The sequence below is a fragment of the Barbus barbus genome (genome assembly GCF_936440315.1).
Source record: "Barbus barbus genome assembly, chromosome: 8".
NCBI lineage: Eukaryota > Metazoa > Chordata > Actinopteri > Cypriniformes > Cyprinidae > Barbus > Barbus barbus.
The window spans coordinates 35,596,670-35,622,500 of record NC_136736.1 but is presented as its reverse complement, the minus strand read 5'-3'; the positions used below and the strand labels follow the sequence as shown (position 1 = coordinate 35,622,500).

The window sequence follows — 25,831 nt, the reverse complement described above, 5'->3', positions numbered from 1 at the left end:
CCTTGGCAGTTTTTATGAGGCTTTGTTTAATAGCATTCATGTCGATATCGGAATGATATCGTATCGACCGAAATTAAGAAATATATCGTGATATAAATTGTGGCCATATCGTCCAACCTGATCTTGACTGTAAAATTGTATCCAATAATTAATGTCCTAAACATGTAAAGCTGGTGGCATGATAAACTAGAACAACTCTTTTAAATAAAAGACAGAAATGTACAGTGATGATGATTAATCACACTACAATAACGATGCGGACCCTTTCAGATCAAACACACTTTGTAATGTGTATGAATAGTACTGTGTCAGAGGAAGGTGGGATACGATCATTCCTGAGTAAACAGAATAATTTCAGGAACAGGAAACTGTCGGTACAATGAGCAGCACTTCCTGTGAGGAGGGACACACACAGCCATCCAGCAGAACCATATTAGATCCGATCCAGACCGTCATTAGCTCAAACGCTTCACGACTAACCAGGCGCGCAGATGGCACTAGGGACGGGGGGGACATGACCCCCCCAGATTCATAGAGACCCGATCCGTCCCCCTCACTGTCTCTACGAAAGGCAACATCAGTATACGGAGGATTAATCAAGGTTTCCGCTATGTACATTAGCCTAAGCAGTGGCGGCCAGGCCACATGCACTAAGCCATTTTTGAAAAACACTTTTGACCGCAGTATATGACCGAGTCCCAAAACACGTGTAGCCAATCAGCAGTAAGGGGGCGTGTCTTGTACTGGTAGAAAGACAGCGCTCTATTTGAGTGCACAGGAGTCAGGACGTATATTAGCAGATCGACTATAGATAGAGAGAGATGGCAGATAAAAAAAAGAGGAAAATATCATAGAAACAAAACATTAAAAAGAAGGGTTACGATCAGGCAAGAGGTAGAACCCGTGTGAGTATCGATCGGAGCAGCTTTCTAGCGGTGGAGAGAAACTCAGGAAGGGCTCGAATTGGACACCGAGGTTGTGTTGTTTCTTTTTGATAGGTGAGTAGCGTTGATTTTGCTTTGTCTCACACAACTTATCCTTGTTGGTGGGACCCAGCTTGGTCCCCCCCAGTTAAAAAATCCCATCTGCGCCCCTGCGACTAACAGGGTTGTGTTTCTACATCTGTCTGTGTGCGTAACGCCCCCCAATCTGAGGAATTGTATTCATCTGCATGTTAATATCAGCTCTCGCTCAAACAGTGGAGAGATCCCTCGACCCTCCGACATCAGCCTGCCGTTCCCATGATGCCTCAGACACAAACAGTTTGAGTTCGACTGTAAATCACTCGCGAGAATCACTGTGTGTGTGTGAGTGTGTGTGTGTGTGTGTGTGTGAGTGTGTGTGTGTGTGTGTGTGTGTGTGTGAGTGTGTGTGTGTGTGTGTGTGTGTGTGTGAGTGTGTGTGTGTGTGAGTGTGTGTGTGTGTGTGTGTGTGTGTGTGTGTGTGTGTGAGTGTGTGTGTGTGTGTGTGTGTGTGTGAGTGTGTGTGTGTGTGTGTGTGTGTGTGTGTGTGTGTGTGTGTGTGTGTGTGTGTGTGTGAGTGTGTGTGTGAGTGTGTGTGTGTGTGTGTGTGTGTGTGTGTGTGTGTGTGTGTGTGTGTGAGTGTGAGTGTGTGTGTGTGTGTGTGTGTGTGTGTGTGTGTGTGTGAGTGTGTGTGTGAGTGTGTGTGTGTGTGTGTGTGTGTGTGTGTGTGTGTGTGTGTGTGTGTGTGTGTGTGAGTGTGTGAGTGTGTGAGTGTGTGTGTGTGTGTGTGTGTGTGTGTGTGTGTGTGTGAGTGTGTGTGTGTGTGTGTGTGTGTGTGTGTGTGTGTGTGTGTGAGTGTGTGTGTGTGTGTGTGTGTGTGTGTGTGTGTGTGTGAGTGTGTGTGTGTGTGTGTGTGTGTGTGTGTGTGTGTGCACCTGGTATTCATCACGTCCTGGGGACCAAATGTCCCCACAAGGATAGTAATACCAGTAAATCTTAATCTTGTGGGGACATTTTTTGGTCCCCATGAGGAAACAAGCTTATAAATCATACAGCATAAAGTTTTTTGAAAATCTAAAAATGCAGCATGTTTCCTGTGAGGGCTAAGTTTAGGTGTAGGGTTGGTGTAGGGCAATAGCACATACAGATTGTACAGTATAAAAACCATTACGCCTATGGGATGTCCCCATAAAACATGGAAACCCAACATGTGTGTGAGTGTGTGTGTGTGTGTGTGTGTGTGTGTGTGAGTGTGTGAGTGTGTGTGTGAGTGTGTGTGTGTGTGTGTGTGTGACTCCTTGGAGAAGCACAAAAATCTTCCCTCTTGTTGTAATCAGTATATGTGAAGCAGTATTTCAGCTCTGAAGGAATGAATGAATGCTGGGTAAATGTGTTGCCATGTTATCAATCGTGAGCTCCTGTCTCGCGTTTCTATTAAAACTCTATAAAGCTAGATGTTGAAATAAAAGAATCAATATTCTGTATTCAGTGAGCTTACAGATTTACTGCTGTCTAACATTTACAAGATTAATTCAGCCAAAAAATTAGCATTCTATCATCCTTTACTCTCCCTCATGCCATTCAAACACCATGCCTTTCTTTCCTTGGTGGAATTCAAAAGAAGATGTTTAGCAGAATGTTCACACTGCTCTGCATCAAACAATTAAAGCACACATTAAAAAGGCCAAAAGCAGCTCCGTTAGTCATCCATATGACTCGTGATATTTCATGTTTTCTGAAGTCATATGATGCATTTTGTGAGGAACAGACTCAGAGGAACAGAATTTTTTACACAAGAGCAACGTCTGATGTTAAACTGGTGCTGACGTGGCATAACTCGACTGATCTGTGATCTGTTCCTCACATAAATCATGACTTCAGCTCTGTTATGATGCTTCATGTAGCTTCACGGAGCTCAGCAGCCCCAGACAGAAACTCAAGCAGGCTCGGTTCGGCATGATGGTGAGTAAACTAAGGCTGAAACGATTATACGACACTGTCGACAAATATTTTAGTTGTCGAGTAGTCGTTTGATCTCATATGACCTAATGTAGGAGCCTGCAGTATTGCGGTTTGACCAGTGTGGCGCTGTAGCGCAAGACTGTAATTCAGCCCTCCTGGATGCAATTCAAGAGAAGAAGACACACACAGCTGTTTGAGAGCAAACACAGCCCAACCTGAAGCTGCTGAGCGGCGTTTGGATCAATATGTAAAGATATGCAGCACGCTTTCCTCTCAATAATGACAAAAACACAACAAAAACTGACAGTGGTGAGAAAGCAGCAGTTAAGAAAGCATCTGATTTAGGGTTGGGTATCATTTGAATTTGGTCAATTCTGATTCCGATTCTGCTTATCGATTCAGATTCTTATTGATTCCCAGATAATATTCCAATGTGGTTAAAAAAAAAACATTTAGATGTTTCAAACATTTAGATATCGAACATATTTATTCTGTGTCTCTTTTTGCAAAACATTTAATTACTGCTGAATACCATGAACAAATACTTGAGAGCTGTTAGTGTGCAAAATAGAGCCGCACAATTCTGGATAAACTGAGATTTATTCTTTTCAAATGGAGGTTGTGGTTCCAAAAAATCTCATGGAATTTATGAATGGAATGATTCAATGACTGGATGAATTTCATTACTGGATGAATCAGTGTTTTTGAACAAATCTCTTGAATAAATGATTAAAAGACAAATGCATTTTTAACAGCCCCGTTTCGCCACCTAAACAAGATGTGCACACAGGAATTGATAGGTGGAATTGCAATTTAAATGTACAACAAGTATTTGATTCCTGACCTTCAGTATCTGATTCCGGTATTGGAACTGATTTTTGATTCTCTAATCTGATTACAGCCATGTGATGTCTGCATTTCGGTACTCCAGTAAAGTCCAGTCAAGTCACATTTATTTATATAATGCTTTATGCAATAGATTTATTTTTAAATCTTTATTTAGTTTCTTATCCATACGACTTACAAAAGGAGATATTAGGCAGAAGGATGTGCCATTCAGTTACTTTTTCCTATAGCTTATTAAATGGGGAATAAGAGTTTCTCTGTCTGTCATCTCATTTTGTGTGACAAATATATTTATATGTATAAACTAATTGTATAATTGTAATTACATAATATGATTTTCAAAAGCTGAAGTGATTACCTTTATTTATTTGTTAGAATATGTATAACTCAATATTTGAACTAATTGCAAAAGCTGAAAAATCGAAGTCTACTGAGTAATCAGTGAAATAATCAACGATTAGTCGATTAATCATTCTAATAATCGTTAGATTAATTGATTATCAAAATAATCGTTTGTTGAAGTAAACACTGATTTCTGGTGGAGCTGCGACTCACTGTTGATGATGGAAATGTCCCGGCCCTTGTAGTGCTCAGCGAGGGTGATGGACGAGCCCTGTCCAGATGCTACGATGCGCACCGTCCGGCCGCTGTCCCCGCAGTCCAGGTGAACGGAGGAGCCGAGCTCGGAGCCGTGGACCGCCAGCGTGTCGGGGAAGCGGAAGGCGTCACGGCTGCGATCGCGGCAGTAAGACTTGTACCACCACTGGATGACTGGAGTCTGAGAGGAGACGCTGGTGTAATGACACGGCAGAACCACCGACTGGAAGAGCATCGCAAAGCGCCGCTCGTCACGGACGGAGACCTGCACAGCCTCACACACCGACACCGCTGATACCAGACCAGACAGCAGAGAGAGAAACGAAAGAGTGCGATTGACAAATCATGAGTGGACAAACACAGAACATGAAGACATGATCACACAATATATAAAATAATAAAGTATAAAATATCAAATAAAGTAAAAGTTTTTTTGAAATTGTACAAATATAGAAAGCTTTCTTTAATAGGTAAGGGTAGGTCAGAAAATGTATAACTAACTGTATATAAAAACAATAGAAGTCTATGTCATGTCCCCATTTAGACAGCTAAGTACAAGTGTGTGTGTGTGTGTGTGTATGTGTGTGTGTGTGTGTGTGTGTGAGAGAGAGTGTATTTGTGTGTTAAAGTGTGTGTGTGTGTGTGTGTGTGTACAGGTTCCTCCTCCATCACATGACCAAATGTCCTCACAATGATAGTGAAACATGACTTTTAGACCAGCATTTATAGGCATTCTGAACTCTTTTAGGGTTTGACAACATGTGTCAGGACCTACTTATTCTCGAAATCATACTCTAGATTTAATACTGTCACTTGAATTGATGTTAATGGCATTGAAATTCTGCAGCAGAGTGATGATACAGTATTTCAGATCATTAACTAGTCTTGTGTATACTCCATATAGCTAAAGCTGTAAAGCCAACTCCTTGTTACAAGTATGGTATAACCATCACTTCTACCACAAAAGACTGCTTTGAAAATAATCTTCCTGACTTATCTCAATTCCTCAACGTATCCAACAGCACAGAACAACTTTATGATGTTTTCTTTCTTTCTTTTCTAGCACTTAGATATGGTTGCTCCTTTAAGCTTAAGGAAGATTAAGGAAAAGAGTCCAACACCGTGGTATAATGAGCACACTCGAGCCCTAAAGAGAGCAGCCCGGAAAATGGAGCGCAGCTGGAGAAAAACAAAACTAGAGGTATTTCATATTGCTTGGCGGGAAAGTACCCTATCCTACAGAAAAACATTAAACACTTCTAAGTCTGATTACTTTTCGTCTCTTTTAAAAGAAAACAAACATTACCCCAGGTATTTATTTAATACAGTGGCTAAATTAACAAAAAATATAACATCAGCAGGTGCAGACATTACCCAGCAGCACAGCAGTAATGACTTTATGAACTATTTTACTTCCAAGATTGATACTATTAGAGATAAAAATTTTAATAATGCAGCTGTCAGCTACAGTATCGCATCAGATGCACTATAGGTCCCCTGAGGAACAATTCCACTCATTCTCTACTATAGGAGAGGAAGAATTGGTAACTTGTTAAATCATCTAAACCAACAACATGTATGTTAGACCCTAAGCTCCTAAAAGAGGTGCTTCCAGAAGTCACAGATACTCTTCTGACTATTATTAATTCGTCATTGTCATTAGGATATGTCCCCAAAACCTTCAGACTGGCTGTTATTAAGCCTCTTAACACAACTTGACCCAAAATAATTAGTTAATTACAGAACAATCTTGAATCTCCCCTTTCTGTCAAAGATACTAGAAAAGGTAGTATCATCACAACTATGTTCCTTCTTAGAGAAAAATGATATATATGAGGATTTCCAGTCAGGATTTAGACCGTATCATAGTACTGAGACTGCTCTCATTAGAGTTACTAACGACCTGCTTTTATCATCTGATCGTGGTTGTATCTCTCTATTAGTGCTACTGGATCTTAGCGCTGCGTTTGACACTATCGACCACAACATTCTTTTAAATAGACTAGAAAATTATATTGGCATTAGAGGAAGTGCCTTAGCATGGTTCAAATCGTACTTATCTGACTGCCATCAATTTGTTGCAGTGAATGAAGAGGTATCATATCCATCACAAGTGCAGTATGGAGTACCTCAAGGCTCAGTACTAGGACTATTACTTTTCACGCTTTACATGTTACCCTTGGGAGATATCATTAGGAGACATGGTGTTAGCTTTCACTGCTGATGATAATCAGCTCAATATTCTTTTCGGCCCGACTAAACACACCAATTTGCAAAACTCACGGAATGCCTTGACTTGAAATGCATAGTTGATATAAAAAACTGGATGACGAGTAATTTCTTACTGCTAAATTCTGAAAAAACGGGTGTTAATTATCGGACCTAAAACCTCCGCATGTAATAACCTAGAACACCATATAGCAATTGATGGCTTCTCTGTAAATTCTTCGTCATCAGTTAGGAACCTCGTTCCCCACCACAAGGGGAAGAAAGATTAAAAATACTAAATGATGTTTATCTGAAAATCTATAAAGGTTTCTTTGAGAATTAGCGTTAGATTGGCTCAACTTTAGCTTCATAGTGAAATCTCAGTTGACCAGAAAGTGATTAATTTTTTATGAATTGTTGAAATATTGTGAGCCTGGATACTCTTGTGTACACATTGAGTTTTTAAAAGATTGGCTTAAACATGTGCTGTAAAGAAATAAATAAATGTGCTTATAAATGTCACGTATCCTGTGGGTGTGCCCTGGTTGGCCACCAGATGTCACTGTCTTGTCTGAGCACATGGGTTTGTGTTGTGATTGTTCCATGTGTTCCCCGGTTGATTGTTTGACCCCGCCCTCCTTGTTATTCCCTAATTGTCTCAGCGTGTACACCTGGTTCCTCCTCGTTTGTCTCCTTTAAATGATCCTGGTGTTTGCAGTCCTGTTCGGCCACGTTGTCATATGTTCTTGGTGCAGTAAGTCATGTGTGTTTCTAGTCCTCGTTTTTGCATTGCTCTGTCGGTCTGTTTTTCCCCTCGGGGTAATTTATGTTTCTGTCATGATACGTGCAGTGAAAATGAACCGAGAACTCAAGTGCAGGGAAATGGTAGATTTAATTATAAAAGCAAAAGAAAACAAAACAGAAACATAAATTATCCCGAGGGGAATTTCAAATGGCTGTTGAGATTTTTCTCAATTAACAACGGGAACAGTATTCAATATGTCACAACTCAACAAGTGGATTTAGTCACCAACAGTTGTTAGATGTCAGTTAGTCAACATGAAACACCGTTCTTATAATGTAATTCTGAGGGAAACAGAAGATTCAGTGAGAATAAAGGTCGAAATTTTCACACGTAAAAAATTTGACCTCATGTTGTGTCCATCATGTTTACACACTGCCTTCAAAAGTTTTGTATGTCATAAAAAAAAAAAAGTTTTGATTTTTCTGTGTTTTTGCATCCGTAGCAAGTATTTTGATAGGAAAGAATGACGAATACGAAACCCCCCAAAAAACGCATACAACAATTTTGTACTATGCAATTTTGCACACACACATGTTGGTTTTTGTGGTTTATTGGGACTCTCCATAGGCGTAATGGTTTTTATTCTGAACAAACTGTGTGTGCTATTGCCCTACACCAACCCTACACCTAAACTTAGCCCTCACAGGAGACTTTGTGCATTTTTAGATTTTCAAAAAAACACCATTTAGTATGTTTTTTAAGCCTTTTGAATTACGGGGACATAGGCAGTGTCCTCATAAACCACCTTCATATTGTAATACCTCTGTCATACCCATGTCATTATACACATTTGTGTCCTCATAAACCACATAAACATACACACTCTCTCTCTCACACACACACACACGTGTGTCTCCTCTGAGCTTCTGAATATCTGCTATCAATCTAGTCGGTCAACAGAAGAGCTGTTTTCAGATTGTGGTGGGTTTATAAAGTAACACACCCAGGAACAGCTGGTTTGAATCTGACCTGCAGGATTCAGACAGACAGACAGACAGACAGCAGCAGGGAGTGTTCACTAGTAAGGGAGCAGATCATGTGTTTGATGAGAAAGCTCTTTAGACGACTCTCTCTTCAGATGCTTTTTAAACTCTAAAACTGTAGTGAGTCAAATTAAACTGCTGTGGAAATGTGTTCTGTAACAAAATGCAGACTATATTAATGAATAAACAGACAAATGTTTTTGTATTTATATCTAGCCTATCTATCTGTCAGGCATAGGCAGACACAGGAACACCGTTTCTTACAGTAAAACCTTACAAATTCCACATTTCTCTGTATCTCAGTGGCAAACAGAGCAGTGTGGAGAGAAGCTCCTGATTATAGAGGCTTTGCTTAGACATCATCATCATCATCATCATCACACAGTCACTAGTTCAGAGGTGTATCTGCTCCGTAAGCAGTTTTACACCGTTACCATGGTGATCACACAAGTGCTGTAACAGTTTAACTGTTTCAACTACTGAAGACGATCGTTTAATGTTACTGTATGTAACAGCTGCGAAACTCCTCTCCAAATAAAGCAACACCTGAAGTGATTGTGCTGATAAACATCATGCGCCACATTTACTGTAATACAGCTGAACGCAAATACTACATTACTCGTTAACAAAGAAGGAGCTGCAGTGAAAAGCGAGAAAACAACCTGCTGCTCAACTTCTGCAAACTCTCGGAAAGTGACGCACCTGTGAAGACCAAGAGAGAGATCCCGCATCTGAGGAGGGAAAGCGGTCTGAGAGCCATCGCGGAATCTCTGCCGTGTTTCGCTCCGTTTCTCTTCACGTTTGTTTTGCGTCTCGAGACTCGAGTACCGGGGCTGCGCGCGCCCGCCCCCGGCGCGGTCACGCGTTACCGACAACATTTGTGACCCTGGAGCACAAAACCAGTCATAAGGGCCTTTTTAATCTGAAAGCTGAATAAATAATCTTTCCATTGATGTATGGTTTGTTATGATCGGACAATATTTGTCTGAGATACAACTATTAGAAAATCTGGAATCTGAGGGAGCAAAAAAATCTAAATATTGAGAAAATCTCCTTTAAAGTTGTTCAAATGAAGTTCTTAGCAATGCATATTACTAATCAGAAATGAAGTTTTGATATATTTACGGTAGGAATATATACAAAATATCTTCATGGAACATGATCTTAATATCCTAATGATTTTTGTCATAAAAGAGAAATGTATAATTGTGATCCATACAATGTATTGTTGTCTATTGCTACAGATATACCTGTGCTACTGATGACTGCTTTTGTGCTGCAGGGACACTTATGAGGAGTTTCAGCAACACTATTACACACATTCATCATTTCATTATTTTCTAACCCTGTTTTCTCGAAATACTCGTCAGAATACAAAGCATAATAAATCTCTATGAGAAAACTCAAACCTTATTTAATGCTTCAGTTTTCCCGTACAGATTTTACAAACAGCAAACTGTTTCAAATGTTATCGATCATCATGTTTGTCTAAGTATCAGTTCAAGGAAGTTTGAAGTTTGATATTGGACTTGTATCAATAATGATTTCGCCCTCTAGTGTTTCTATCAGGTGTAGCAGCGAAAATTAACCATGGTTTTACCATAAATAGAGACAAAAAAAACATGGTTACTATAGTTAAACCATGGTAACCACTAGGGGTGGCACGGTACACAGATGTCACGGTTCGGTACGTACCTCGGTTCGGGGGTCACGGTTCGATACAATTTCGGTACAACAGGGAAAAAAAAGACATCTACTTTGCTCAGTTTCTTTTATTTTGATGTGAAAATGCTAAATATTATTACATGTTATATATATAAAATCTGTTTTGTTTTCATTGTGAGTGTACACAAATAAAAGCAGACCTTTAACTACAAGCAACAGCACAAATAAAAATACAATAGAGTAAAGATACAAATAAAATAATCAGTGATTTTCAGGGGGTTTTTTAGGTACAGAAATTGAAGTATGATTAAAGTAATCAAAGGTAAAACAGCATTGCATATTTGACTGTATAAATTAAAGATTACTCTTTATTAAAGTTACAAAAGCGATTCAATCAAGAGCAGTGAGTGATTTCTTTGTTGTTGCTGTTTATTTAATATTAACTGTCACTTTAAGAGAAAGCACTGATACTGTACGCCCAGCCGGCTATGTCTGCTATAGGATACTTACCAAGACGGGCATTTTGACAGAATTTTGTGTGAATTTATCCATTAAAACACAATGGGGGGAAGTCGTGGCCTAATGGTTAGAGAGTCGGACTCGTAATCGAAAGGTTGCGAGTTCGAGCCCCCGGCCGGCAGGGATTGTAGGTGGGGGGAGTGAATGTCCAGCGCTCTCTCCACCCTCAATACCACGACTGAGGTGCCCTTGAGCAAGACACCGAACCCCCAACTGCTCCCCGGGCGCCGCAGCATGGCTGCCCACTGCTCCGGGTGTGTGTTCACGGTGTGTGTGTGTGTGTGTGTGTGTGTGTGTGTGTGTGCATTTGTTCACTACTCACTGCTGTGTGTGTGCACTTGGATGGGTTAAACGCAGAGCACCAATTTCGAGTATGGGTCACCATACTTGACAATACGTCACGACAACAATACTTCAGAGAGAGCTTCATATTTGCGCGCGTTCTGAGGCGCAGGTTTGTGCGCTTCTGATGAGCTCACGCACAAATCTTCTCACTGCGCGCGCGAGCTCGCGTCCTCTGGCTCTTAAATATTTGAGCTGGCAAAGCTTACATGACTTTAGTCTAAACACCGATATCAACGTGTGCTGTTCAGGTCTCACCTGTGCGCGCGCTATCAGCACCCGGGTGATGACGGAATAAATGCTCATATTCCAGCATACGGCACTCGCATTGAACAAGAGTGAATGATTTGTCCACTTATTTTTTATTTTTTTCTTTCTCATCGCTGTTGTTATAATGTACTGGGAAGCCAGAATGCGCATCCATTAACAGAAACATACATTAGCCGAACCCTATTTGTTTTACGTGTTATTTATAACAAACCACATGTTGTCAGAATTCAGTTGAACCGCGGTCCTAGCGCGTGCCGAACCGTGTGTGGAGAACCGTGCGGTTCGGTTTTTTTCCGCGAACCGTGCCACCCCTAGTAACCACACATGAACCCACACTTACCATGGTTTTGCTACACGAACCATAGTTTAACCAGGGTATTTGTAGTAAAACTGTGGTTATACAAATGATAATCAATACACCAAAAAAACATGGTTACTACACTTTTACTACAATAAAACTATAATTTTCGTAAGGGATTGTCACGCAGTCTGTAACACTGTAACACAAACTGTAACAGCATGTGTTTGTAACTGAACTGCTTCTAAACATTCTCATTCATTCATTCATTGGCTGTTCTTAAATTCTAAAATTATATTTTTTTTCTAGTGATTAACATGTAAATTTAATAAAGGGTTTCCTCCAGTTCAAACAGTAGGTCATAGTGCTTGCGACACCAGGGTTGTGGGTTCGATTCCTAGGGAATGAATGAAGTACATACAAAGTTGTAAATGTACTGTAAGTCAGTTTGGATGACAGTGTCTGCCAAAAAAGTAATACAGACAGTCACTAATAATGAGAAATGCAATCTGTACGCAAAACAATAGTAAATGTACATTTAAATTGTATTTTTTACATTTTGAGATGTAAAAAAAAACACCTGTTTCCCTAAACAGCAGGTTCCCATTGCTATAACTTACACATGTGTGACTACATGCAAATGTTCAGCATCTGTCATATAGCCAACACGTTAAGGTTTTTGTCAATACACTTTCTAAAAATACTCTCACACTGAGAAATAATAACTGGAGTAAAAAATGTATTTAATGATTGTCATGTAACAAAATAAATTAAATGAGAAACAACATCAGAATGTATGTTGAAATCAATAAAAACATAAATGAATTATAAAAAGCATGAAGAGCCAAGCATGATCTTCTCTAGGTTGAACAATACATTTCTGTCATATACATGTAAATATGTTTTCCTTGACATGATTCAGCTTTAATGTTTAAGAATACTTCTATTACATCTTATCTGAAAATGCCCTGGTGTGCAAAACTCACAGATTGACATCATCAAGAGCAACAGAACCGCTTTTCTTAATCAATCATAATGAAGAGAGAAGTCATTGGACAATAGATGACCAGCACTGAGCGGTAAATGGGTTATAGTTAGAAATAAACTAACCACCGCAGTTCAGCTTCACTCCGTCACAGTTTAACAGAAGCCTGAATGTTAAACAACTGAATCAGGAACTTCAGTGAAACCCGTTTGTCCACCAACAGAAGACTTTTGCTTGAATGTTTTATTCTGAAACAATACAAAAATAAAGCAATGGGCTGAAACTGAAAATGGAAATCTAATAGATTCACACAACTTATTCCTGTAAATGCAGTTAAGAAAGTTTAGGAAAATCCCACATGAAACAACAAAGAGTCAAAGATCTGAAAAATAAAGAAACAGAAGAGCTTATGAGATGAGGTGCTTTCAAACATAGACGTGAACACAGCAACGGCCTTTCACAATACACATGAACAGAAGTCAAATCAAAGAGTATTTCACATTAAAAAATATAAACACATTAGAGACTAAATGGCCACAACACTGAAGTGTGTCAGTGGGAGATTTATTAAAGCTCTTTTTGACTATGTTCACACTTGGTGTCTTTTTTGAAGCTGCCAGCATCTGTTTTACGTAATAATCCTATTGAGTTAACCGTGTTTTCAAAAAAGTCCTGAGCGCTTTTCAAGATGCCACCGCCGGCGTCTTTTTCCAAGTAGGGCTCGCTGCAGTCCACAAGATCCAGGGGGCGTGGTTGGATCCACATCTAGGGGGTGGAGATGGGTAGGTTTAGGGGTGGAGATGTCACGGTATATGAATCTACTGCCTTCTTCATGTCTCGTGTATTGTTGTCTGTGTCTGCGTATTGTGTGCGAGTGGGCAGTTTCCCTCGCTCCGTGATCAACGCGGCAGCTGATCTCATTCCCCGCACCAGCTGCTGCCAATTCACTCATCTATAAAGCCTCACTGCATTCTTCTCTCTCTTGTCAGATCGTTTGGATGTGTTTGGATGTGTTCCCAGCCAGTGTTTTCTTCGTATACCATCGACTTCCTGTTCGTGTCTGAGTGTTGTCAAGAGTCTTCGTCTCACCCGGATCATCACCAGCACTGGATTCACCCTCACCACTCATCACCTGCACGCTGTTCATCTGGTCCCTGCGCCACCATCCCATCCGAGAGACTGTGTCTGTATTGAGTTTGTGTCATCTGACCATTAATAAATATACTCGCCTGCATCCTTGCTTCCGCCTCAGAATCTGTGACAGGAGATGGGGTGGGTTTAGCGATCAGGGGGTGGAGATTGGTAGGTTTAGGGGTGGAGATGGGGTGGGTTTAGCGATCAGGGGGTGTAGATGGGTAGGTTTAGGGGTGGAGATGGGGTGGGTTTAGGGATTAGGGGGTGGAGATGGGTTCGTTTAGCGATCAGGGGGTGTAGATTGGTAGGTTTAGGAGTGGAGATTGGGTGGGTTTAGCGATCAGTGGGTGGAGATTGGTAGGTTTAGGGGTGGAGATCGGGTGGGTTTAGGGATCAGGGGGTGTAGATGGGTAGGTTTATGGGTGGAGATGGGGTGGGTTTAGCGATCAGGGGGTGTAGATGGGTAGGGTTAGGGGTGGAGATTGGTAGGTTTAGGGGTGGAGATCGGGTGGGTTTAGGGATCAGGGGGTGGAGATGGGTAGGTTTAGGGGTGGAGATGGGGTGGGTTTAGCGATCAGGGGGTGGAGATGGGTAGGTTTATGTAAATGTGAAGTGGGAGGAGTTGGATCTGGATCCAACCACGCCCCCTGGATCTTGTGTTCTGCAGCGAGATGCTCCTCTCTTTTTCTGCAGTTCAAAAGGAAAAAAAACACCCTACGTCAACTGACCAATGACAAGCAAGCTGTTTCCATAACAACAAAAACAACAAGAAAAAATGGAGAAGATAGCCGGTAGATAGATCGTACTAGTTTTGGAGCACGAGGAGTTGTATGATAAGAGCACAAAACTCTATAAAGTATAAAATATGCCTCAAACCATGCATGACTAAATTGTTGTAAGCACCACACGGTTTCCTTCCCTATATAATGATGTCGCAAACCCACAAACGTCGTTTGTGAACTGACATTTTCCTCCCCATTAACTTCAAAAGCCAACGCAAGGGCCATCTTTTTTCTCAACATTTTTGCAGCACACAGTGCTAGGCTACTGTTCCAGCTGTTGTTATAGCAACAAAAGACGCCCTCGGCTGCTATTTGTAACCAAAACGCTGCCAGCTTTTTATTTTACTAAAAAAGCGTTCTTGTCAACTTTGTGTCAAAAACGACGCCAAGTGTGAACACGCCCTTATTCTGTAAAATCTCATATTCAGGATATGAGGCACAAAAACGATTCTTAAAGCAGTTTAGTTGTCCATTTTCTCTAGTTTCTGTGTATTTCTGAGGAGCGATTCTGCGTTTGCTGAACTCAGTTCCTCGGATCTTTGGGTTTATTCGGTGGAATGCTGGGCGGTCTGTCGCGACTGTCGTAGCGGTCGGAGTAACGGTCGCTGTCGTAGCGGTCATCATGACGGTCTCTGCGATCGTCGTAGCGGTCACGACGGTCATCGTAGCGGTCTCTGCGATCATCGGAACGATCTCTGCCGTCGTCGTAGCGGTCGCGCCGGTCGTCTCTGTCGTTCCTCTCTCCCCGGTCGCTGCGATCGTCTCGTCTGTCGGTGTAGTGATCTCTCCGGTCGTCGTAGTCGCTGCGACGATCGTAGCTCCTCTCACTGCGGTCGTCAGGCAGATCGAGTCTGTCTGCGCTTTTCACGCGACGCTCTTCCTCATACTTCACGTGTTCTTCACTGTCGTCCTCTCTCCCTTCAGGGTCCTTGTCTGTGAACTCTCCTCCTTCAGGAGTCCTGCGAACACAGAGGAATAAAGCTTAGAGAACGCCCTCAGCGATGGATGTGCGAGATGGGTTTTTTGCGCACCCCATTGCGTATTCCTCAGCCTGTTTCTTCCTGCGACGGCAGTAGCAGCAGCAGCAGATGATGATTCCAATAAAAACAGCCACGGCCACAACGCCCCCGATGATCCCCGCCGTGGAGGCCATGTTCATGGACGCTACAGGAGAAGAGACGGTTGGGTTAGTCATGACCAGTGTTGGGCAGTAACTAGTTACAGTAATAATATTACTTTGGTGCAGTAACTAGTAGTGTAACTAATTACTAATAAGATTCCAGGGTTACACTTCATTGTAGGGCATCCTTGTTACAGTGTAACTATATATTTAAATACTTTGTAATATTAATTAACTACATGTACTTTATGGTTAGAGTTAGACTTAGGGTTACTTGCATGTAATTATCCATAATTCATTGTTATTACAATAGTAAATAAATGTAACTTGTGTAAGAAGGATACCTTAAAATAAAGTGTTACCGATTTCGTAATAATATCAGAGTTGCCATCCATAAAATAGCTCGTTACTTAGTTGCTTTGATGCCTCAACTTCTACTGATTTAAAGTCCAACAATCTAATATTTTCTAAGATTTATATTCACGATTTATGAACACATGAAATCACCGGTGCAGCAGGCAAGATTGGAATATGGAGAAGCTTACATTCAGCGGATGGAAATATTGGCATTCCATTGATTTGATGATTTGAACAGCAATGTGTAAGTTGTGGCATTACTTTACTCTGGCGTTACATGGCTTGTCCATGCACATCCCTCTGATCCCAATATAAATTATATTACAATAATTAAAAAGAAAATTAAACATTTTCTAACGCACTTATGCTATTTCTTTTGATAAAATACATCATGAGATATAATCATATAAGGGTAACAGAGAAATTATTGCTGCAATTAGCTTCAAGCTACACATGACAGTTAATAAGATTAATAACACTTTTATATAATTGATTTTACTTTTAATAATATTACTTTTGAAAGGCGTAACAAGTAATAAATTAAATTTTTTGAGTAATGAGCCCAACACTGGTCATGAGGTTACGACAGATCAGTTCTCAGAGAAAAGCTGCACTGTTTCTTACGTGGCATGACGGCCAGGGTCACATTACACTTCGCAGATCTGATTTCATTGGTGGACGTGCAGATGTAGAAGCCAGAAGTGTCCATGGAAATATTGAGAAGCGACAAAACCCCATTTTCTGAGGAGAGACAGACACACTGATCAGTGATGCAGGAGAAGAAGGTCTCAGCATGTAGTTGAGCAGCGTCTCACACACGTACGATCAGTGGCCTTGAGCGGCAGCGGTCGAGGGAGGTTATTAACACCGTAGCTTTGCCATTTGTAGGTCGGTGTCGGCGTTCCCTCCTCGGAGCGGCTGGTCAGCTCGATGTTCTCAAAGTATTCTTTCTTCCCAACAACATTGCAGATGGGTGTCGATGGAGCCACTGGCACAAAACAAGAACACACTCGTCATCGTAGCATGCACATTTATGACCCGGGATGGCAAAATGAGTGTGAATGCACACAGGCTAATTTTGAGATACACGCAAAAAAAAAGTGAAAAATGTCAATGTTAGTCGAATTTGAGGTTTTCACAAAAATTAGTTCATTAAGTCCTCGTCTAGCGATCCCAATGCTCTAAATAGTAGAGAAACATCTAAAATGATCTTTATTTGTATGTTTTCTGAGAGGAGTACCTTTTGTCCCACATACAGGCGTTTCCAACAGTGCACGATCCTGATAAATATACACATATACACGGAATTACAGTATTTAAGTTCACGCAAACATAATCTGTTGTCTTAAAGGGTTAGTTCACTCAAAAATTACCCCATGATTTACTCACCCTCAAGGCATCCTAGGTGTATATGACTTTCTTCTTTCAGACGAATCCAATCAGAGTTGTATTAAAAATTAAAAAAATGATCCTGGCTCATCCAAGCGTTAGAATGGCAGTAGGTGTGTGTTTTTTTCAATAGTCCAAAAGAAGTCAAATAAAGCACATCCATCCATAATGAATCCTCAGGCGACTCGGTGTCACATCCCAAGACTTTTTATTGTGTTTTCTCCATGTGCCTGTGACCTAGTTTTTCCTCGTGTCTGATTGTGTCATTCTGTTCACCTGTGTTCCATTAATTATCCTCATTTACCTCCCTGTCTTAGTTCTAGTCTGTTCAGTTTCTCTTTGTCAGGTTTTGTGAATGTTCCCTATGTATGTCTCCTGCCTCCCTTATGTGAACTACCTTCTTGTGGATTATTAAAATACTATTTGCTTTCATCATCTTCATGCGTGAGTTTATTTTAGACACCGTTCTGTGACACTCGGGGGGTAAATAAAGGCCTCCTGTAGCCAATCAATGTGTGTTTTTGTAAGAAAAATATCCATATTTAAAATGTTATAAATAATTTTGTGTAAGGACGTCAGCATAGCGTAAGCTCCGGTGAGAATATGGTAGTCTCGTGAGGACAAACATTTGTTTATAGGAGCAAAGTTTCCTTACTTTAATAAAGGAAAACCATTCTCCTCTTGGCTTACATCAAATTCCTCCAACATTTTTCTTTACAAATCCTCATTTTGTGCTTCTAATTCGTGAGCAGAGTTTTGTTTTGCTCTCTCCTCTGCACTTCCGCGTTCGTCAATAATCACCGGCGCATGCACAACGCCTATGTCTTATGTCATCCACCGGAACGACTTCCACATATGACAGTTAGCAGAAGTGAGAGAAAAGTGTTTAACATTTTAAATATGGATATTTTTCTTACAAAATCGCATCGATTCACTACAGGAGGCCTTTATTCACCCCCTGGAGCCATGTGAGGCACATTTTATTATGGATGGATGCACTTTATTGGACTTCTTTTGGATTGTTGAAAAACAAAAAACACTGATTGGATTATATACACCTAGGATGCCTTGAGGGTGTGTAAATCGTGGGCTAATTTTATTTTGGGGTGAATTAACCCTTTAAGTGAACGTTTGGGTGAAAAACATCTGATGTGTAACATAATATTAGATTTACAGTAGGTCTTAATATATAGGCCGTCTGTCACATTAATATTAGTCTAACAAGAAAGAAAAGAGGAAATCACTCGCTGCTCTTGATTGAACTGCTTTTGTAATTTTAATAATCAATTTATTTGTAATGAACACACTAAATGGATTTTTACATTTGATTATTTGAATGCTTTTATTTAGATGTAAAATGGTAATGGGTAATGCATTATTTAGTTTCTTTCTTATATTTGTATACTTTTTACATTTGTTCTTATAGTAACAGAGATGAAATAAAAATAGTTATATTGTGATTATTAATATAGTAATTATTATTAAGAAAAGAACTGGAGGTTTCTTTGGAACCTTCAGAAAACTTTGCGTTTTAAATTTGATAGTTTTTTTATTCTATTCTGTACAGAATTTGGGTCAACTTCGGTTGTTTTTAAATGCGCTTTAAAAATAAATAGCTAAAAAAACAATTGGGATTTTTTTCTCAAAATTGACTTTGCTGACTTTACTACAGTAGCTCAGTCATTTTTCTTCTGATTCATACATCATTTTGAAGGTCTTTTAATGGAGAATGTGAAAATAAAAATAATGGTTTTTAAGGACGAGGGCGTAAAATAATCTTGTTTAGCCTTTGAATTAAGATTAGTTTTCTTACCCCATTGGCAGATATTTTTACTTGTTTTAAGCAAAAACTAACTAAATTTTGAGTTTAGATTTTTTTCCGAAAATATTTTACTTGGCAAGAAAATGCATCTTAATTCAAGAATTGGCAGATATTTATACTAGGGCGTTGCTCTAGATCGATCCAAACGACCCGTTTGAGTCCGGACCACGCAGCACTGATTGGCTGATGCTGGATCTGAATTGGCTGGTGGAGGTCTTTGATTGGAGTTGATTGGTGATAATGGAGGCTGTAATGAGCATGTCCTCGAGTGGCGTCAGATTCGCTGAGATGCATGCTGATGAAGTGCTTAAAGCGCCTCGGTCCTCTGTGTTGCGAGTAAGCGCGGCCCTCGGCGCAGCACATTTACTTCATTAAGAGGCGTCTCTCGTCCTCAGAGAGTAATGATGAGCTGGAATGTGCCGAAGCTTCAGAATGAGGGTGAAGACGACAACAGGAATGTCAATTCTTCCATTAGTTTCTATTCCTACATGTCTGTCTCCAGGTTATTATTGTAAAAAGAAAATGAAAGCTACATTAAAAAAAAACTGTTAACAATTCATAATGAGTCCACTGAATGTGAGTTTAAGAACCCATGTGCAGTTTTATTCAAAAGTAATCCCAAAATATAAACAGACTTCACTTGATTTGACAGAAACATGAACTCACCAACAGCAGATTACAGTAACAATACTCGACAAAAACAAGGGCAACATGGGGGCTATATATATCAAACCATGTGGGTCACATGACATAAACTAACCAATGAGAACCAAGACACATGACTAGGACAACCAATAAGAACATGACACACAGACAAGAGTACCACATAACAGGAACATGAAACAAGGCAAAATATCAAAATAAAAGACACGAAAACCTAAACCAGAAACAAAACCCAAACCCCACGTTACACAATTAAATAAAAATTATTAAAATTTAAATAAAATAAAAGTTCTGAAACTAAAAACTAAAAACTAAAATACATTTTTATGACTCTAAAAATTAAATAAAATAAAAAAGTTGTTTAATTTTTTGTTTTCACCTTTGTTGTGGCATGTCCTTAAACTTTCAGTCACCATTGCCATAACGTAAAAATGACTTAACGAAGCCAAACAACAATTCAGCGTTCATGAATGCAGAGATAAACGATTTCACGGTTTGAATCCTGCAAGAGAAGATTCATGAATCCTGTGCTGCTGAACGAATCATTGAAGCATCTGATACAAACTAAGTGTTCTTTACTTTTATAAGACATTAATCATTAACTGAATCACTGCATCCTGCATGTTGAGCGTGTCTAGAACATACAGATCCTCTAACAAGCGTTCATCAAAGGTCTGCGTGAGGACGTTCAAGAAGAGCATTGAGAATCATCTCGAGGTGAGTAAGATGTGATTCATTCACTTCTGCTTGTTTCTTGTTTCCGCTCTGCTGTGGGTTTGATCGTATGCTTCATTAATGTGAATTGTTTTTGTTTGTGTGTTGTGTTGGTCATTCATACTAATGGCAGCTGATTGGCTGGAGTGTGTCTGTGTTTGTGATTGGCTGAGATCTGGGCTGCATCATGTAGTTACAGAAGTTTTTAGAGAGTTTTGTTTTTGTTTGACTCAGTATTTCAGCAGACTGTCAGAAGTTAAGAAATGTTGCGCTCTTGTGTGTTTATATGTGACCCTGCAGCACAAAAGCAGTCATAAGTAGCACAGGTATACAGGTCCTTCTCAAAAAATTAGCATATTGTGATAAAGTTCATTGTTTTCTGTAATGTACTGATAAACATTAGACTTTCATATATTTTAGATTCATTACAACACAACTGAAGTAGTTCAAGCCTTTTATTGTTTTAATATTGATGATTTTGGCATACAGCTCATGAAAACCCAAAATTCCTATCTCAAAAAATTAGCATATCATGAAAAGGTTCTCTAAACGAGCTATTAACCTAATCATCTGAATCAACTAATTAACTCTAAACACCTGCAAAAGATTCCTGAGGCTTTTAAAAACTCCCAGCCTGGTTCATTACTCAAAACCGCAATCATGGGTAAGACTGCCGACCTGACTGCTGTCCAGAAGGCCATCATTGACACCCTCAAGCAAGAGGGTAAGACACAGAAAGACATTTCTGAACGAATAGGCTGTTCCCAGAGTGCTGTATCAAGGCACCTCAGTGGGAAGTCTGTGGGAAGGAAAAAGTGTGGCAGAAAACGCAGCACAACGAGAAGAGGTGACCGGACCCTGAGGAAGATTGTGGAGAAGGACCGATTCCAGACCTTGGGGGACCTGCGGAAGCAGTGGACTGAGTCTGGAGTAGAAACATCCAGAGCCACCGTGTACAGGCGTGTGCAGGAAATGGGCTACAGGTGCCGCATTCCCCAGGTCAAGCCACTTTTGAACCAGAAACAGCGGCAGAAGCGCCTGACCTGGGCTACAGAGAAGCAGCACTGGACTGTTGCTCAGTGGTCCAAAGTACTTTTTTCGGATGAAAGCAAATTTTGCATGTCATTCGGAAATCAAGGTGCCAGAGTCTGGAGGAAGACTGGGGAGAGGGAAATGCCCAAATGCCTGAAGTCCAGTGTCAAGTACCCACAGCCAGTGATGCTGGTGTTGGTCCACTGTGTTTTATCAAGGGCAGGGTCAATGCAGCTAGCTATCAGGAGATTTTGGAGCACTTCATGCTTCCATCTGCTGAAAAGCTTTATGGAGATGAAGATTTCATTTTTCAGCACGACCTGGCACCTGCTCACAGTGCCAAAACCACTGGTAAATGGTTTACTGACCATGGTATTACTGTGCTCAATTGGCCTGCCAACTCTCCTGACCTGAACCCCATAGAGAATCTGTGGGATATTGTGAAGAGAAAGTTGAGAGACGCAAGACCCAACACTCTGGATGAGCTTAAGGCCGCTATCGAAGCATCCTGGGCCTCCATAACACCTCAGCAGTGCCACAGGCTGATTGCCTCCATGCCACGCCGCATTGAAGCAGTCATTTCTGCAAAAGGATTCCCGACCAAGTATTGAGTGCATAACTGAACATAATTATTTGAAGGTTGACTTTTTTTGTATTAAAAACACTTTTCTTTTATTGGTCGGATGAAATATGCTAATTTTTTGAGATAGGAATTTTGGGTTTTCATGAGCTGTATGCCAAAATCATCAATATTAAAACAATAAAAGGCTTGAACTACTTCAGTTGTGTTGTAATGAATCTAAAATATATGAAAGTCTAATGTTTATCAGTACATTACAGAAAATAATGAACTTTATCACAATATGCTAATTTTTTGAGAAGGACCTGTATTTGTAGCAATAGACAAAATGATCCATTTCTCTTTTATGCCAAAAATCATTATGATATTAAGTTAAGATCATGTTCCATGAAGATATTTAGTAAATTTCCTACCGTAAATATATCAAAACTTCATTTTTGATTAGTAATATGCATTGCTAAGAACTTCATTTGAACAACTTTAAAGGAGATTTTCTCAATATTTAGATTTTTTTGCTCCCTCAGATTCCAGATTTTCTAATAGTTGTATCTCAGACAAATATTGTCCTATCATAACAAACCATACATCAATGGAGAGATTATTTATTCAGCTTCAGATGAAACAATGGGCATAATTCATAGCTCCTGATCAAACACCTATCCGCTCTCACAGCTCAACTGTTTCTGTGGAAACGGCTCAAGATGCAGGGAAATATTACAGCTGATATCAATCATGTGTGCTGAAGAGTTTCAAAATTGATTTGAGCCCCTTCACTTCATATTTAACAGCAGGCCTAAAATAAAATAACATGACTCCAACCAAAATAACTCAGAGCTGAGAGACCCAGGTTAAAGGGTTAGATAATTCTGTCATCAATTACTCTTTCTCAAGTGGTTCTGAACCTGCATGACCTCCTTCTGCTGAACACAAAAGAAGATATTTTGAAGAATGTTCCAAACAGCCGCTGGTAGGCATTGAATTCCAGAGAACGGAAAAAAAAGAATTGAAGCATCAAGTGTTTGTTTACCAACTCTCTATTTATGGATAAACTGTCTCTTTAATGGATCGTCTCAGATCATCATTGCAGGGTTGAATAAGGACCACTGAAGAGATCTCTGGATAAATACTAATGTGTGATTAGCTGACTCTAGCCGTGTGTCAGCCAATCAGACGCCTGCAGCTCATGGCTCATCTGCGCTCTTAATAAACTGCTAAAGGTCAATCTCTGTTTTGTGCCACACTGAGTCAGTGTTCTGCTGAAACACAGCACAGAAATGAACCTCTCTGAACCCAATCACATAACATTCGCTCATGCGGAGGATTGTTTGCTGTTCCTATGATTTACTGAGAGAAAGAGAAATGAAAGACTTTGTGTTTCAGTCACGATGAGCATCAGACTCGTTTAGAAACAATATAATGTGTTTTACTGCAGGTGTCACTCTTGTAAAACATCTTGATGACTGAAGTGTTTTTTGTTGGTGCTCTGAAGCCTTTTTTCATGAATCTATATTCATTAATGCATAGACATTTCTATATCTATAGCCTGAAGCATAATATAAATAAATATGTGAATTATTTGGAATATAATAATTTTAATGCATAAACAGACTAAAATGTTTTGTTTTTGAGTCATGGACAGGGTTATTTTTATGGTCCTCAGATGTAAGTCTTACTGAGAGGTCTGTGGCTTTTGCCCTGAAGCTGATGCACACAAACACGCGACGCAGAACATGAAAAGGAGGTTTAATGATGTAATTTAGGCTCACACAATCACGCAGCATCCTCTGAATCCTCTGAATCCTTAGCTAATATGAAGCTAAATCTTGAGTTGATTTGTGAATAAAGTTGTTTTTGTCTGCATCAAGCTCATAGCCACAACACGGGCCATTGCTGTGGAGTTCTGACTGGTTGCTAAGGTGGTGTTATGCAGTTGCTAGGGTGTTCTGGTGTTTGTGGCTCTGGTCTGCTGATGTAGACTGGCTAGTGTTCACTCATTAGCATCTTGTGCACAGAAAAAAAAACTGTAATACTGTATAAGATTTCCATTCAAACTGAAAGCATAAATCTAGGCTACTGTATGTGCTGCTGGTTTCAGAGCAAAATACAAAACTGTGACATTTCATTCCCTTCTCTCCGCAGCGCATACAGCATACTTAATTCCTGGCAACCCACCAAAAAAAAAAGCTTCCTGATTTTAAATTTGAAAATGATGAAAATTAATTTAAAAGTAAAAAAAGAAAGAAAAGAAAATGTAATATTTACATCACAGTCCAATCACAAACACATACATACTCCAGCCCATCAGCTGCCATTAGTATGAATGCATTTCAACTGAATGATGACTGTTTACTATTGAATTTAATTGAATTTTGTTTGCATAATTGAATCATTATTTTCTTGTTTATGACCGTGAACCTGCTTTGAAACAGTCTGTATTGTATAATGCAATTGATAACAAAGGTGACTTGAATGATCAACACAAGCTCGACACACAGGCCATGACACAACAATCAGGTCAATTCACATTACAGCAGCAGTCGAGCAGATCTGAATGAATGAAGTGTTATCGTCTCTATCCATGCGCCTCGCGCTGCTTTTGTGTTTGTAACAAGTCTTGTTAGTGTTTGAGTCACTGAAGCGGTTTATTCGTCTGAATGAGACTCAGAATGAATCAGTTTGAGGCCGTGAGGCCGAGTTAAAGATGAAGTGTGTTCTTGTTCTGTCTTATAACACCTCATCCAACCCCAGAAGCAGTCATAATTCAACACTGTGATTACTATAGATTAGAAGTGTTCACAGAACTGCTACAGGGAAGCCACTGGCGAACAGATTTCTTTGGAACAAGAAGGCTGATACTCATTAGTGGAGAAAGATGTTTTTTTCCCCCATTGCAGTTCCATGTTTGACCAGCAGGGGCTTTACTGAACCCTGCTAACCAGCCAAGCCTTGACCTCCAGCTTGAGCTGCCAGTGTGTCTGTCCTTCATCCTCCTCCAGGAGCGTTTTTAGCTGTTCATCAGTACTGGGACACAGATCTGCTATCAAACAGTGCATGCTCTTATTTATTTATTTTTTATGTTTTTTTAATATATATATATATATATATATATATATATATATATATATATATATATGCATGCACAGGCTATGATTAGTCTTTACCTGCAGTACAGAGTCATTCAGTAGCCACATGCACATGCTTCATCATTACAAACATCAGAAGACATTTGCATGTTTTAGTTCCTATTTTTAGTAAATATCCCTCTCATCCAGGAATCTTTTTGTCTTAAGTGTCTTATGGTTTGAGAAACTGCTGCAAATGATTCAGCGTGTGACTGAACTGTCTGAATGAATCAAACTGAATCATGAACAATTCAGACCATTTTGCAAAAATGAAAAAAACGATTTTTATTTTTAAAAATGAGAGTTTCACAATATGAGCGCATTCAGTCAGACGTCACTGAAATCATGCTGCGTCGCATTATAACACCATCCTTTTCTGCAGCTGAATGCATGTTCATGTAATGCCAGCAGCATTAATTTATTTTTATTCAATGATTTATCGGTCTTATTTATTAATCAAAACTTGAATGCGTGTATATGCAGAATGCTAAATATGGGACTGTGGGTAATGGGCCGTAGACACACTCCACGTCTGAAGGCTTATTCTGCGGTGTTTCTCTTCAGAGTCTTCAGCACACGTCTGCGCCGCTTCAAAAGAACAATCCCCTGATTCTGTCCAAATTTGAAGCGGCTCCTGCTGTCCAAATGTTGTGAAGTGTCCTGGTGAAGCGGCC

The 25,831-nt window shown here is 39.9% G+C and overlaps 2 protein-coding genes across 3 annotated transcripts in view; both read right to left on the bottom strand.

Moving 5' to 3' along the window:
• The window catches only part of LOC306874122 (immunoglobulin-like domain-containing receptor 2), a 29,237-nt gene extending 20,054 nt beyond the window's left edge, over nt 1-9,183 (bottom strand). For both annotated transcript variants that reach the window (XM_079423906.1, XM_079423905.1), the window contains exons 1-2: nt 9,066-9,183; nt 4,326-4,658 (exon numbers count right to left, since the gene is read on the bottom strand). In XM_079423906.1, coding sequence (XP_079280032.1) covers nt 4,326-4,658; nt 9,066-9,123 — 391 coding nt within the window. In that variant the 5' untranslated portion in view covers nt 9,124-9,183. The remainder of the gene's footprint in view (nt 1-4,325; nt 4,659-9,065) is intronic.
• A 5,698-nt stretch (nt 9,184-14,881) lies between these two features.
• On the bottom strand, nt 14,882-25,088 carry LOC306874349 (uncharacterized protein; the record flags this gene model as incomplete). Its single annotated transcript, XM_079424314.1, has 6 exons — nt 14,882-15,317; nt 15,390-15,522; nt 16,460-16,576; nt 16,659-16,823; nt 17,076-17,115; nt 24,972-25,088. The coding sequence occupies 6 exons, from the start codon at nt 25,086-25,088 to the stop codon at nt 14,882-14,884; spliced, it is 1,008 nt and encodes a 335-aa protein (XP_079280440.1).
• Between the last annotated feature and the right edge of the window lie 743 nt (nt 25,089-25,831).